Below are 15,469 nucleotides of genomic sequence, written 5' to 3'. Positions count from 1 at the left end.
ACAAAATCGGAATGAAGAGCAAACCTGAAGTTGCCATTTGAGAGCTTTGAAACCATTATAACAAGAGGGTGAGAGGGCCCAGAGGGCGCCTCGCTGCCAGGGGGCGCTGTGCCCTCGTGTGCGCCATCGGGGGATACCCACCAAGCCTGACTGGTCTCTCTTCCTCCAGCGGCCACAGGGAGCTGCCAGGACCGTGGCAGACATTTTAAAACCAGCCTCCAGGTGGAAGGGGAGCCTGTGGTCCTGAGGTGCCCCCAGGAGCGGTACTGGCTGGGGGCCGCTGCCAGCCCCCGTGGCACCGTGACCTGGCGCAAGAGCGGTGCTGCTGGGCCGGCCCCTGGGGAAGACGGGCGAGTGTGGGTCCAGGACGGTGCCCTCTGGATCCTGCCCGCCCAGCGGGGCGACTCAGGCACCTACCTCTGCACTGTCAGGTAGGCCCTGGAACACGGCGGGTGGGCTCCGTGTACGTGCTCCAGTGAGACCTGCATGGTCTGCTGTCCTCTCCACTGGTCCTGAGATGCCTCCATGCGAGGGCCACCCAGTGTCCTCATGGCTCCCTGGCCCCCACGTAGGCCCTCGCTCAGACATCACCTCTCAGCCGCCGTGTTTAAAGCAGCACTCGTGCCACACGCGGCTTACCCATCTGGGACTTTCTTCCTCTGATACATATGTATGTGTGTAGTTCATGTCTGTCTACCCCAGGGGTAGGAACCTTTTTTCTGCCCAGGGCATTTGGCTTTTTATCACAGCATTCATGGGCATACGAAGTTACCAGCTTAGAAATTAGCCTGCTCTGTTAGGTCAGACATTAACTGGTTCTCCCAGTTGCCATGGAGGGTCGGCGGTGCCCCTGGGTCCGCCCCTCAGAATGTGCGCTCCAGGAGGGGACGCGGTCACCTGTTCCCTGCTCCATCCACGGGAACACGAGGATAGAACCTGAAACCTGATGAGACATGAGAACTGCTTATCTGCATGTGAGGGAACCACGCTCACGCATGAAGTTCTCCCAGGAGTTGGTGTGGAGCTGAGGCCACGGGGCTAGTCCCTCTCCCTCTGTGTCCTGTTGCTCTTCCCCCTTTAATTGTGGTAGCGTATGCATAACAGAACATTTACCATCATACTCCACTAAACTGTACAACCCAGTGGTGTTCAGCACATTCTCACTGCTGTGTAGCCATCACCACCATCAGCTCAGAGCTCTTTCATCACCCCAAACTGGAACTCTGTTCCCATTAAACAACCACCACTTCTCATTCCCCTCCCCTAGGCCCTGGCTACCGCCACCCTACTTTCTGTTGCTGTGGATTTGACTCCTCGGGGGACCTCATGCGAGTGGAGTCACGCAGCACTTGGCCTTTGGTGCCTGGCTTCCTTCACTCGTGTGATGTTTTCAAGGTCATTCATGTTGTGCAATGTAGCAGGTTCCACTTCGTTTTAAGACAATGTTCCATGTATGTATAGACCGCCTTTTGGTGACCTGTTATCTGTCAATACATTTGTTCTGCCATTTAGCTATTGAGAATAATACCTAATGAGCATGGGCATACATACATCTGTGGAACTGGTGGGTCCCATGGTGAACCTGTTAGCTTTCTGAGGAACCATCGTGCTGTTTGCCACAGTGGCTGCACTGTTTTGCATTCCCACCAGCAATGTGCAAGGTTCCAATTTCTCCACAACCTCGCCCACACTTATTATTTTCTGTGGTGTTTTTTTTTTTAGGGGGGGGGGAATATGCTAGCCATATTTTCTACCATTCCATGGATTGCCTTTTTACTCTGTTGATAATGCTCTTTTAATGCACAGAAGTTTTTAATTTTGATAAAGCTCAATTTACCTGTATTTTCTTTGGTTGCCTGTGCTTTTAATGTCACACCCAAGATATCACTGCCATAGCTAATGTCACAGAGCTTTTCCCCCGTGATTTCTTCTGAGATTTGTATTGTTCTAGCTCTCCTGTTTAGTGTCTGACCGTTTTGAGTTAAATTGTGTATACGGTGTGAGGTCATGCTTTCGCATGTGGCTGTCCAGTTTTTCTGTTGGGAAGACTGTCCTTTCTCCGGTGGGCGAATGGCCTTGGGCTCTTGCCGCTTGTGAGGGAGAGAGTCCTCCTGCAGTGCTGGGGATCTTGGAAACTCCGTGGCCTAGTTTTCTGAAGGACTGGGGCCGCCTGCTGGCCTGGCTGGGAAGTGGAGCCGCTGGCCTCTGCAGGGGCTGCTCCTTCCCTAGGCTGCCCCCACGCCTCCCGCAGCTTAGAGTCTCAGGCTTCAGGAACTCGTTTGTTTCCGGAGAAGCCATATTCATGAGTACTGACGTTTAGAAAGAGAACCAAAGAAAGTGACACTCTCAGCACAAAGGGATTACTAGTGCATAGGAGGGTTTCAGACAACATCAGCCCCAGTGCTAATTCCCAGATGGGGGGTGTGTGTGTGTGTGTGTTACCTTCTGCCAATGAACCCTGCCTAGGAAGCAAGCCAAGCATCTCTCATTTCTGTACCAGGGAAGAATGTGTATGCGTGATTTTACAGTAGTTATAAATACATAATTTTTGTTTCTTTTCTAGTGCAAAAAAAAAAAAAAAAACAACACCAATTTTTTCCCCTAAGGAGCACTGCTAGAAAAACCTAAAAGTGTGTTTTAAAAAAGAATAAAATGTGGAGCCAGGATGACAGGGATGTGAATCTGAACCCTTCCATTTTCCATTTTGGTCTGATTACTTGGCAATTCCAGCCTCAGTTCTGTCCCTGGGAAGGGTGCGGGGTGGGCCTGTGACTCGCGGCCTGAGGAGTGTCTAGTCAGGGGAGCGCCACAGGGGCGTGCGCAGACACAGATAATGCACTTCCCCCAACGGCGATGTTTACTGCCCCCAAAGTGATAATCTGCAGAGATCAGGGGAACATGGCTGAGTCATGTTTGTCTTAAAGAAGGTTTTTATACTTCACTAAAAAAAATCCTAGCTAATATTCTTGTTTTGTTTCCTATTCTTCTAGAAAAGTAGAGATCTGGAATTGAGGGGCAGTAGAAACCCATATGTGGGTCAAGCTTTTGAGCATGGAGTTTGCCTAGCTGATGGCTAAAACTCTCTTCCCATCCAAGACTGGGATCCAAAGGACCTAGAATCACCAGCAGCTGCCACAATCCCCTTTGGCATTTACAGCCAGAGGGCATGAGATTGCCCTGTGCCTGCGACTTTTAAAGTCTTGAGGTGTAGCACCGCAGGGCCTTTCTGTCAATCAGGGGGGGAACCGTGCTGCCAAATCATGACGCTCTGAGTCTCAGGGTTTCAAACAACAGGGCGAGGTTGGCAGCAAGCCAGGATGGCTGGGCACATGCTTGGGGACCAAGACTGAACGTGGGTCCCTGTACCAAGACAAAGCATGCTCTGAGGGGCTCCCTGGTGAAGTGACTACAGTCAAGTAGCTGCCCCTCTCACAGTGGGGCCAGGATGTGCAACCCCACTGTATGCGCAGGATGGGAGGATGGATGTGTGTAGAGAACAACATTAATGACTCCCACCCTTTTGTTGTGGGGACATCATACTCCATGGGGAATAAGAGAGGCGATGGCATGACCTCCACCCCTCTTTCTTTTGGGTACTTTCATGGAGTATCTTGCTCAAGGGGAATCACCTCATCAATAATGTGAACAGGTTTGTGGCTCTCAGTATGTCTAGTAAGTGTGTTTCCAGAGATATCATCCTAATTCAAGGGTTTTCTCAGGGCCCTGCTGGGTTTCAGCCTTGGTTTGACCTCTTAGCTATATGGCCTTAGGATATTGCTTAATTTCTGTATATGTAATTTTCCCCCACTTAAACATGAGATGCTAATAATTTCTAGCTCTTGTTGCTGGAGCATGAGTGCGGGATGCGTGCAGCCCCAGCCAGGCCGGCAGCCCTCCTCGCCGCCGGGGGTGCCGCTGGGAGGCGTGGGCTGCCCTGGAGGGTGGTGCTCACTCGTGTCTCCTTGATGTGCATTTTTTTTAAGGCAATAGTTAACTTTTTGTATTTCTTTGTGCAATGTTTGTTCAACTCTTAGGTTCTTAGGAAGCTAGAAACTTAGTGAGATAATGATAAAACTTAGTTGTAGTTCATATCCTTTGTCCTCTGCCATCTCCTCCATCTTTCTAGACACGAGTTGCCTGTACCATTTCCCAGTTCTAGGGTGTTGATAGAATTATGATATTGAGATTACAGTTAGCCCAACAACAACAACAAATTAAAATCCAAACAAACAAACTCACTGAGTTAGTTTCCCCCAGGCAGAGTCACACATCTTCTCTAGATTTTATGCTAAGTTCTCAGCAGTTTTCTGAAATTAGACTCCAGCTAACAGTGATTCCCCGAGAAGTGAAGGACTTTTCTTTATATGGAGACGGTGGCTCTCAGGAGCACTTCCTGTATTAGGATCTGTTCCCTGACCCATGAGGCAGGCGCATTTGCTCAAGGAGCCCAGAACCTGGCGGGTGTAGGCCCTTGGTGGTATTGCGATCAGGCTGGTGAAGGGCCTTCTGGGAAAAGTTCAGAATATATTGTCATTTCTAATAACATTTATGATGTGGTGCTTGCTTTGTCCTCCAAGGATTCAAAAAGATCAGGGACTGAAGTATCACCATACTAATCAAAAATGCAGAATTTAATGGGATGGGGGAAATTGTTCTTAATTTCATTTAGATTTATATTTATTTTGCCTTGCCATTTATTCCCCCTTTCCCCTTTTAAATCAGAAATGCCTCTTACTGTGACCAGATGGCCCTGGACCTCAGGGTGCTGGAGAACACAGAAGCTTCGCTGCCCGCCGTCTCCTACCCGCAGGTGCTCACCGTGGCGGCCTCGGGCTCCTTAGTTTGCCCTGAACTGAGTGAATTTGCCCTGAACAAAACTGACATGAGGATTCAGTGGTACAAGGTACATCTCCAACAAGTGGTGTTGAATTAATATGTATTTCACTGCCACAGGAAATATATAAATGCCGTTCTGAAGATAACACATTCACTGCTATATTTCTGTTTTTTAAACCAGTTAATTATAAAGGATCATGGTCAGTATGCTCTATTGATCCTTATGTGGCTCATTCTCAGAATGATGATTTGAGAATATGAAATGAATCCCGTGTAAATAACAGCTGAAAAAGACAGCTTTCCACTCTTTGTCTGTTAAAATTCAGAAAAACAATTGTTGGTTAATTTAATAACTTATGCACAACTTTTGGTTAAGGGAGTAAGTACAAACACACTTTCTTCTCTTGCCTGGCCGAGTAAATATTACCATCAGCTCGTAGTAGGTGGGCCAGGCATGGGCAAACACAGCCGCAGGCCACACGGAGCCATGGCCTAGTTCTGCAAGCGAGGCTAGTTCTCACGTTTTTAAATGGCTAAAAAATGTAAAAGAATCACACTCTTTTATGACATGTGAATAACAGGAACCCAGCTCCTGTGCATAGGTAACGCTGTACTGGGCCAGGCCACCTTTCCCATTGCAGCGAGAGAGCTGGGTGTGGTCCAAGGCCATGCGCACTGTGGGCCTAACACACTATCTGGCCCTTGACGTAAACATTACTGATACAGACCGTAGACTGATATTAGAAAGTACAGTTACTTGTTTAATTGTGGACAGAAAATAGCCCTTTAATAAAGAATTAGATCCATTTAAAAAATGTATATGGAAATGAGACAAGGACATATTACACGATGTACTAACATGTTTACTGAAGCACTGCTTATAAGAAGATACTGGAAACAAGAAAATGCTCACCATTAGGGACTGGTTAAACTGATTTTATCTCATAGGAACAGTGGACTATCATAAGTATTTATAAAACACAGAAGAAAAAATACAATACTGCTGTAGTTTAAAGGCTTTAAATGACATGTTATATTTCCTAGTTATATAAAAATATGGTTTAATATATTTAAAAATATGGAGGAATATACATTGAAATAACAAACGATGTTTTGAGGATAAAGGATTCGCTTTCCATTTTTTATAAGTCAGTGATACATTACATTTTTATGTTGTACTACTTTGCTAATTGCAAAGGCATTAAAGGCATTTCCAGAGGGTAAGAGAAAAATAAGTTAGGGACTTTCATTTATGAAATACACGTGTTACTCCTCAATCTATACTCAATCTATATAAACCTAAATTTCTAGTATAATCTCAATCAACATTATCTATAATTTTGTCATAATTATTAAAATGTGCCTTTTTAGAAAAGAAATGGGTTAGCCAGTTGACTGGTTTTACTAACTTCAAGATATATGTATATTATATCAATGAATGCTACAAATGTAAATGATGTTCTGAAAGTAGGAGCAAGTAGCCAGCCCCTATGAAATCGGCAGCCCAGTTAGGAACTGGATTCTTTCTTGGTTTAGGGAGAGGCAACAGGATAGGGAAGAGGCTGTGCCTGTGGAGGGTGCTGGCGTTCCCCACTCTGGGTTAAAGCCCTGTTTGTTTCCATTTGGCTGTGTGTAGCCTTGGCCGACTGATTTCACCTGACATCTGTTCCCTCAGCGAAGCGGCCACGAGCCGCAAGGTGGGGCATTGTGCATGAGGCACTCACGTGGGGCGTGACAGACCATGGAGCCTGATAGCCAATGGAGGGGATGTCCCCGTGGTGCTCAGTGATCCTTGTGCCCTTCCTAAATGCTGCCCATTACTGAGCACGTGCTGGGCACAGTTCTGTTCCAAACTCGCTGCCAGGCAACCGCAAAGCAGAAACAATTACTTTCTCTACTTTGCAGATTAGAGAACAGAGATACACAAATGTAAGAACTTGCCCAAGGCCACACAGCAGAGAGATGGTGAAGCCAAAGCCCTCAGCCAGGAGCTCCACACCCACTGCTGGCAGGCAGCCCTGTGGTCGGGGCCATGCTTCTGGCCCCACTGGGCTTGTTCATATTTATCCTCACGTTAGGAACAACAATCCCTCCTTTTAATTGACTAGATTGAGAAGAACAAACGCTTCCAGTTATGTCCGTGTTCCCATTCGGAGTAAGAAGCTGAAATGACTCATTTGACTAAGCACGGTTTCAAGCACCCTGGCTTGGCACGTGTGCCGTGAGACAATTTGTTCTCACAGGTTGTTCCCAAGCCCCACTCAGCTGCTTCTGTGTTGCTGGTGGCTTTGCTCTTCTGCAGTAGCCACACTATCTTTTGACCCTATGAAAGGTGTGGCCTCGTCTCTCACATTTAGCTTTCCTTACGATTTTTTCCACATCTCTACCGACTCCTAAAATTAAATTAATTTTTAAAGTAATTACAGCAACACCATCTCTCCTGAACACTGCTTTCCCAGTCGCCATGACCACAGAGAGGGACTCTTTCCCAGGGGCCCCTGAGGCCCATGGGCAGCTGTCAGGCCAGACCTATATTTGTATTTTAAATGGTTTACTCTGTCAAAGAAGAGAGTTTCTTCCCCACCTCCTTGCAGTGCTGGAGCAAACGTGCCTTAAGCATGGTGTTTAAACAAATTCAGCAATTTTGTTCTCTATGTTAACTAATTCCCTCTCCCAAAAACAGGTAAAATATATCCAAAGTACAATATTTGTGAAGTAAATAACAAGGCAAGTCTTGGGTTGCAAATTCAACACTGATGGATAATACGGATCCCATTCATAGTTGTTGAGGTAAAGTTAGTATAGAGTGTAACTTTTGAAAAAACATTTTCCCTAAGGATTCTGTACGCTTGGATCAAGACAGTGAGAGGTTTCTAAGTGTGAGAGGAGCGACGCGCTTACTCATCCGCGATGTGTCTGTGGAGGACGCGGGCCGCTACAGCTGTGTCATGGCCTTTGCCCACGGGGGCACGTGGTACAATGTCACCAGGAATATCAGACTCCGTGTCAACAGTAAGTGCTGGCCATCGAGGCACCCCTCTGCCCTGGTTCCATCCCAAGCCTGCAAAGAACAAACTAAGGCCCACCTAGGTTTCCTTGAATGTCTTTGGTATGAAAGGAAAACACACACGTCAACTCTCTTAAAACATCAGGCTAAGAAGAGGTGTGAGACACCTTGAAAGGTAGAAAGCAGGGTGTTATTTTGAGGAAGGTGAGTCCCTGGGCTCCAAGTCTGTGGGGCCAAGCAGTGGTTCCCGGGAAGGCGGGAAGGCTTGAGCCTCCAGGGCGGCCATCATTTGCGCAGCTGCCACACTCTGTGTAGGACTGTCTGTAGGGCTGTCGCTGCTGGGGCTTATTGGGTGTTTCTCTGGAAGGCGAGGCGATGGCACACCCAGTGGAAACTGCGCCTGGTGTTCCCCGAGGCAGGTCTTGTTGCCCTTGAAAGCAGGATTTCGAATAGTGAGTGTTCCTAGTGGTTAAATGAGCTCTACCGGGGGAATGTTGTGAACAGGATTGATCAGTGTTTACTGTTCCTTCAGCGGTGAGCCAACCCCCCTAGGCTGGACATCGGGATGGTGCCAGGGTTAAACGGTGTGCAAGTCCTAGGGAAGGGGCTGCGTTCCTTCACTTTGTACACTGAACAGCTGCACAACTGGGGTCTTTTAAGGGCATTTCAGAGCGTTGGGAATGTATTAAGGTTATATAATTGGCCTATGGGGGGAAAGATTAACTTTTTTCCAACAGAATCCAGAGATTCAGTTTCACTGTCTCCCATGAAAGCAAATGCCGGTGAGGGTGCCTTCATCTCAACTCAGTTAGGGATGGAGAGGGGGAGGGGGTGGGGTGTGGGGAACGTCACAGCCAGGCCCTGCTCAGGGCCTCGCCTGCTCATGGTGCTGCGCAGGGACACCAGGGGGCGCCAACCCCCATGTTAGCCGCGGAGCCCTGCTGGACGGTCTTCCCGGCTCTGGGAGGAGGGGTGCAGCCGTGTCCCCGGGCCTCTGGTTAGACAGGCAAAACCTCGGGCCCCATCCCAGGCCTATGGATTGGAAGCAGGGGGCAGGGGAGCGGAGCAATGTGTTTAACAGCCCCCGCCCCCGGAGCTGCTGTGCGACCTCAAGTTAGACCCACTGATGCATCAAGTCCCCGAGCTCCTTCTGCCCCCCTCCGCCCCTCCTCGAGCTGAGCCGCACCCCATGGTGTGTGTGTGTGTGTAGGGGGGGGAGCGTGGGGGGACAGCGCAGTGGCGGTCCCGGTCGCGGGAGGAGCGCGCACTCTGACCCACGCCACGCTGCCTGGGGCCACTGGGTCAGGCTTCAGAAGCTCCCTGTGGAAAAAGCCGGGATGGAGCGGTGCGGGGGGCGGGGGGGGGGGAGGGGGGGGACGGGCGGCGTTGCCCACCCCAAGCTGTTCTTTTTGCCCGTTCAGGTCACCAGTTTCTTCAGGCTGCTGGGAGACCTGCCTCTTGGGGAACTGAGTTCTGACTCCTAGGAGACCCACCTTGGCCCCCCAAAGGGATTATCTCCTCAATCAGTCCCCGTGGCCAACGCAAACTCACCCTCACATGGCTTAGCCGGCAGGGGTTCTCAAACTACGGCCCCCAGGCCACATGCGGCCCGCCGAGGACATTTATCCGGGTGCTGCTGCCTGTCCTGCTTAGCAGCTGACTCGTCCCGGGCCCGCAGTGCGCATAGGAATTTGTTGATAGTTTTTTTTTTAAACTATAGTCCGGCCCTCCAACCGTCTGAGGGACAGTGAACTGGCCCCCCTGTTTAAAAAGTTTGAGGACCCCTGGTTAGCATCACACATGGGTCCTGCCTCTTCTCCCGGAGGAGCTGCAGGATTCTGGGGGCGTGGCTGGGGGTAGGATGCAGTTGAGGGAGACATTTTAGGGCAAATCACTCCGGGGCAAACCTATCCCGGGGACAGTGTGCACGTTACTATTAAGGATTTATTCAGAGGAAAAGGATTCACTCAGGAAGCCGGAGGGGCGCGGCTCATTGTTGGCCACAGAAGGAACGCTGTGAGCGGATGTGCTGTGGCTCCTTCCGGGGCCTCTCCTTCGGGAAAGGCACGGCCACAGATGCGCTGTGGCCGAGTCAGGCGGCGCCACACTGGGATAGCTGGCCAGCTAGCTAGGCAATGGCTGGACCCGCTGGAACGGAGCCCCTAACTGACCTCCTCTGCCTCCGTCTCAGGAAAGCAAGAGGAGACGGTGCCCGTGATGCTCTCCCCACACCAGACCATCTCGGCTTCCCTGGGTAAGGCCTGAGGGCCCAGGCTGCCTGTGACACCGCTCTGGGCCCGGAACCCCGCGCCTGCGCTTGCCCTTGGTGTGCAGTGTGCCTGGGGAGGCGGGGGGGCTGGTGCCCAGGATGAGAGGCTGAAATAACAAATGTGAGGGCAGCTCCCATGCCAATGTGATTAGAAATGGGAAACAGGTGCATTGTGCTTCATGAAAACCCCACCTAAGAGGATCCTAAACCGAAGACCTGGGGCATCTGAGCGGCAGTTGTAGCTGGGGGGCGGAGGGGGCTGACTCCCTCACGGAGCAGGACCTGCCCTAGAAACCAGTCACGCCACCCAACAGCTGCTGCTCACATCCCCTAAGGCTCCATCTGTACAGTGTGCTTCTGTACAGCCGTTTGTAGGTTATGCTCATTTATTAAACTCTGGCTGCAGAGTCCTCTTCTCTCTCTCTCTCTCTCTCTCTCTCAGCTTCTTGTGCAGGTTGGGCTTATGTTTAGCATGGTAACTGGGGGCCTGGGAGAGCTCGTGGGCCTGCCAGGGCTGAGCTCCCCGCCCTGCTGGGAGGGCTGAGGGCCCGAGGCAGGACACAGGGCTCTGGGCTGAGGAGTCTCCGGGGCCCGGGAGGAGGAGGGAGAAAGGCTGTGCTGGGAGCCTGAGGTGACCTAGCGCCCACGAGGGAAACACAGACAGGAAGGATTTGTCCATGCCCCGTCTCTCTTTGGTAACTTAAAACCTAACTCGCAGGAGCCGCAGGGCAATGATGGCATGTGACAGGCTGGGGAAGGGCTGGCTCCACCTGCACACGGAGTCCCAGGGGAAGAGGGAGAGAGACAGCGAGGCAGGGGAAAGGGCACGTGTCCACCTGGATGGGGCAGTCGCGTGGGTTGGGAGTGCAGGCGGCTCGCAGGAGCCCAGGGGCCTTGGGAAGCACCTGCCTCTGGCGTCTCTGCTGGGAGGTCTGGTGGAGGGACTGGAGACACTCGGTAACCACTGGTGCCCGACGTGAAGGGAATCTTCCGAGGGAACTGTTTCCTTCTAAGAAAGGAGTTGGCTGGTGTTTGAGGAGATGGGAGGGTCCCGCTCAGGTCTGCGGGTGCACGAGGAGCTGTGCTCAACCTGCGTCCAGCTGCTTCTCACGTGTCTGCGTGTCCGCCGTTCACAGGCTCGAGGCTGACGGTGCCCTGCAAGGTGTTTCTGGGAGGCGGCGCGCACTCGACCACCCTGCTGTGGTGGATGGCCAACACCACCAGCATCGACGCCGCCTACCTGGCCGGCCGCGTGCGCGAGGGGCCTCGCCTGTGAGTGGGGAGAGGGTTTGCCAGCCCAGGGCATCTTTGGGCAGAGCTTCGTGAGACCTCCATCAGCTTCACTCATTTTTAAAGAGACAATGCCATATCCAACCTCTCAATAGGACACACACGCTATATTAAAAATAATTTTGCTAGTATGAACTAATGGATTTTTAGAATTTTAAAAATTGAGTTTGCTTAGAATTACCATCTGTTCTTGAGAAGCAAACTTTCTATATAAGAGCTGAGTTGCAGCCAACTGCTTGTCACTGAGGTTGCATTTTCTAGCTGTTTAATAAATGCTTGTTTCTTGATTTTTGCAATTAAAAATACTTGGAGTTATATTTTTATTCCCCATTCTGCAACCTGAGTGTCAAACATTTTCACGAACCCTTAAAAAATTCTGAAACTTAGCCACAGCATCCGAGAGCCCTGTGTCCCAGGGCACCATGGCTGCTGTGGTCTAAGGGAGGTTAACATTCAAAGTAAGAAAGAGTTCTGTTCTCAGAAGCAGTCACCTTGGAAAGGGTTTTCTCCCTTTGAAAGTAGAACAATCAGACCTTGTAACTAGGAACCTTTATGCGAGGGAGGGAGACCATGCGATGTTCCCATTATAAAGTACAGACTGTAAGAACTACAGGGCCAGTGCCTGAAGCAGCCTGAACTCCCATTGCCCAATTTTTGAAAGACCTATCAAAAAAGTCTTTCTGGGCATAATTGAGCAGATAAAAATTATGTGTGGTTAGCACAATTGTTTGCAAGTCCTCGTTGCGAAACTTACATGCCTCCACTCTGCACTCAGAGTTCCCAGCGTGAGAGCTGGCAGTGGAGATGAGAGGAGGGGACGCTGTTGAAAACTGGGTTTCTGGAAACTCCCTGCCCTTCCATATGCAAATGATTTGTTGGTGATACAGTCACGTTTCCCAAAAGGAGACATTTCTGGCTCCACTCCTAGCTCCTTGCTCACTGAGGGCCGTAAAAGGTGGACTTCCCATTGTCCAAAGCAAGCTGGCTCCCGTGGGCTCTCCTGCTAACAAGTGTCCTATCCCAGCGACCAGCACCTCCACATCATCAGTGTCACTGCTACCTTCAGAAGCCGCTTAGAAATCCTCCCAAAGCAGTAACAAATACAACGGCCAGTGCGTCCAACTTTCTTAACCTTGAAATCAATGCAGGCACCGTGGGCCCTTCTTGTTGGGAATGTTTGGATGTCTGTGTGGTAGGACCAGCCTGACCTGACTGCCCTGTCTAAGTACGTGCTTTCTCACACAGGGAATACTCAGAAAACAACAACAACTACATTGAAGTGCCCCTGATTTTTGATCCAGTCATCAGAGAGGATTTGACCACGGATTTTAAATGTGTTGTTCACAACACACTGAGTTTTCAGATGCTGCATACCACAGTCAAAGAAGGTACGTATTTCAGGGGCCTGGATGGGAAGCGTGTGGAATGTTCTCTGAGTGCTGGACAAGGCTGCCAGTTCTCCAGAATCACTTAGCAAGTCCCTCGTGCTTCCTGTTAGTTGAGCAAATCTCTAATATTAGAACAAGCGTAGGGAGTTTCCAGGAATTAGAACAAATCTCTAATATTTTATGGTTTGTATTTTTTTGTAGGGTGGAGGCTGGCTTTAGGAGATTATAGTCAATAAAAATTTAAATAGCAAGCAGATTTTTGGAAAAGAGACAAAATGGTTCTGCGATAAACCCTAGGAAACCTGTGTCCTCTTGTGGGTCTGCGTGGCTCAGCAGGACCGCTGTCCCTTGTGACCCAGTGAGAAAGGGGTACATTCTTTATCCCCAAGTTGGGAAACCTTACCCCCAAGAACCAGGACTGGTAGATCCCAGGGCTCAAGGCAACTGTAGGGTTAACGTCACCAGTGGACAGGAAATAGAGTGAAAGGCAAATCAACCCAGTGTCCACATAAGGACATTTTAAAAGAAGAGAGAAAAACCCCATGCTATCATTCTGACCAGTTGCCTTCTTAGTTTAGCTGAGCTGGAAGAAGACAGGCCCGGCGGTCTGTCGGCAGCCCCGGAAGATGGCGAGGGACCAGCCAGAGTTGGCCCCAGCTGTGAGGTCACCATCACACCTCTGGGCACGTGCGGGGACACAGCCCACTCCAGGCCCTGCCCTGGGGCAGTGCAGACAGACTGGTCATGGGAAAGGTGAGGGCTGGACCAGGTCTCAGGGCTGAGAAGACAACTCTACACAACTTTTCTCCAAAAGGAAAGCCACCAGCATTGCTCATTGAGCCGCTCATTGAAAATACCGCTCCCTGGGCTCCACCCAGGGCCCCGGGGAGGGCTGAGGGTTGCACCTGCGCAGACTCCTTCATACTAAAGTGTATGCAAAGGCTGAAGTTCAGCTCGTTTCCACGAGGGGCTGGGGGCTGTTTAAACTTGGAAATGGAGGTTCCACAGAGAGTGGAGTCCACTGCTAGGGCTCAGATTCGTGACCCTAAGGAACCTGTGGTTGTCTGGCCTGATGGTGGGACCCTAAACATTTCTGTAATGTGAGCCGTGTCCTCTTGCTGAGCTGGCCATGACTAATTGCAGAGGACACACAGGTGCCTTCAAATGGCCGCTCAGAAAATGAAGCAGCACTCACTTAAAGCCTTGTCGGATTTTAGGGTGTAAGAATCGCCTGGAGAAAATAGTCTGAAACTGTGTTGGATCTGGGATGCCTAGACAGACTATGATAGACAGCAGCTTCCACACGTGGAATTCTGGCCTCTTCGTCAGTGTGTCTGACAGCACTCATGTTCTCGTGTCTCCTCGTTAACTTTTTCTTCACAGTCTCTTCCTATGTTTTCATAACACACAGAAGCCAAGGAGTAGGACATAAAACAGCTGCATCCAAGCAATAATCTCCATACCTAACCTTCTGTTTTCACAGTTGGTTTTCTTTCCTTTGCGACTATTGAATCCTTATGACATCCATGCTCATTGGGAAAGGGCAGAGCTAACCCCGGCTTCTTCACGGTTGTGAGCTGAGGCCTACCCATGTGACAGCTTGCTGTGCACTACCCAGTGGGGAAGCCGAGGCAGACCCTCCGCTCTGCCCACTTCTCTCGGATGAAGTGCTGCTCCCCTTTGCTTGTTTCCATGACGCCACAGAGGTCATCCTCCAATGCCCCTGGTCTTGGCGCCAGGACACACATTCTGAAACTCAATGCACATTCATGAGGAAGACCAACCTCCAGGGGCTCTCTGCCCCCAAACCCGCATGCACTGTCCTATCTGGTGAGAGAACGTTTGACCCTGACCTGACCTTTCTTCCCGCAGCTGCCACATTCTCCTGGGGGATTGCACTGGCCCCCCTTTCGCTGGTCTTCTTGGTTTTGGGGGGAATGTGGATGCGCAGATGGCATAGACACAGGACTGCAAAAACATACGGCCTAACGACATTGAAGACTGGTCATCAAGATGTTCAATCCTATTCAAGTAAAATAAAGGAAATAAAATGATTCACATACAAATGAAAGTCTTACTTATGCAAGTGGCTCTGTCTGTGTGAAGGACCTTGTTCTGTTCCTTATTTGTGTGTTTACAGTGGGCTGTAGGAAAGGACCAAGTATTCATGTAAAGTTTATTACATTAAACAATGGCAGGAGCAAGTGTGGGCCAGGTGAGTCCCCTGTCACGCGTGTCCTATTTAAACGAGTGAGGTACTCTTAGACCTGAAAAGAATTAAAAATGTCAAAGTGAGTTTGAAATTCATTTAGTCATCATTCAACAAAATATATGCAAAGTCTCTTTTGGCTCTGCTCTATGGGAGATGTCACACATACAAAGAGAGTTAAGCTACGTCTGCCTTTGGGAAGATGGAATTTCATTTCAAGACTGGGAAAGATAGTTTAAAAATGCTAAAACACAAATTGGTGAATTCTTTCAAAAGGATGATCCAAAAAGGAGCAATTAAAATAGAGTAGACGGTCAGAAAAATACATGTTAGAACACGTTAGTGAAATAGACCCAACCTCAAACCGAGTTCTAAAAATAAAGAGAAAGGAAGGAATATTGAGGTAATTGCATACATAGTGGAAAAAAATAATCAGAGCTTCTTATATGCCAAAATATTTCCAATTCGAT

At 49.7% G+C, this 15,469-nt stretch overlaps 1 protein-coding gene across 5 annotated transcripts in view; it reads left to right on the top strand.

Annotated features, from left to right (window-relative positions):
* The window catches only part of IL1R2 (interleukin 1 receptor type 2), a 49,474-nt gene extending 34,600 nt beyond the window's left edge, over window positions 1-14,874 (top strand). For all 5 annotated transcript variants that reach the window (XM_080684188.1, XM_080684185.1, XM_080684186.1 and 2 more), the window contains 7 exons: window positions 170-431; window positions 4,723-4,903; window positions 7,674-7,848; window positions 10,035-10,097; window positions 11,249-11,384; window positions 12,648-12,790; window positions 14,663-14,874. In XM_080684188.1, the coding sequence (XP_080540314.1) occupies window positions 170-431; window positions 4,723-4,903; window positions 7,674-7,848; window positions 10,035-10,097; window positions 11,249-11,384; window positions 12,648-12,790; window positions 14,663-14,844 (1,142 nt within the window). In that variant the 3' untranslated portion in view covers window positions 14,845-14,874. The remainder of the gene's footprint in view (window positions 1-169; window positions 432-4,722; window positions 4,904-7,673; window positions 7,849-10,034; window positions 10,098-11,248; window positions 11,385-12,647; window positions 12,791-14,662) is intronic.
* Window positions 14,875-15,469: the final 595 nt, after the last annotated feature.

This window comes from Plecotus auritus, assembly GCF_963455305.1.
Source record: "Plecotus auritus genome assembly, chromosome: 8".
NCBI classification, from domain to species: domain Eukaryota; kingdom Metazoa; phylum Chordata; class Mammalia; order Chiroptera; family Vespertilionidae; genus Plecotus; species Plecotus auritus.
This window is presented reverse-complemented; position numbering and strand designations above follow the sequence as displayed.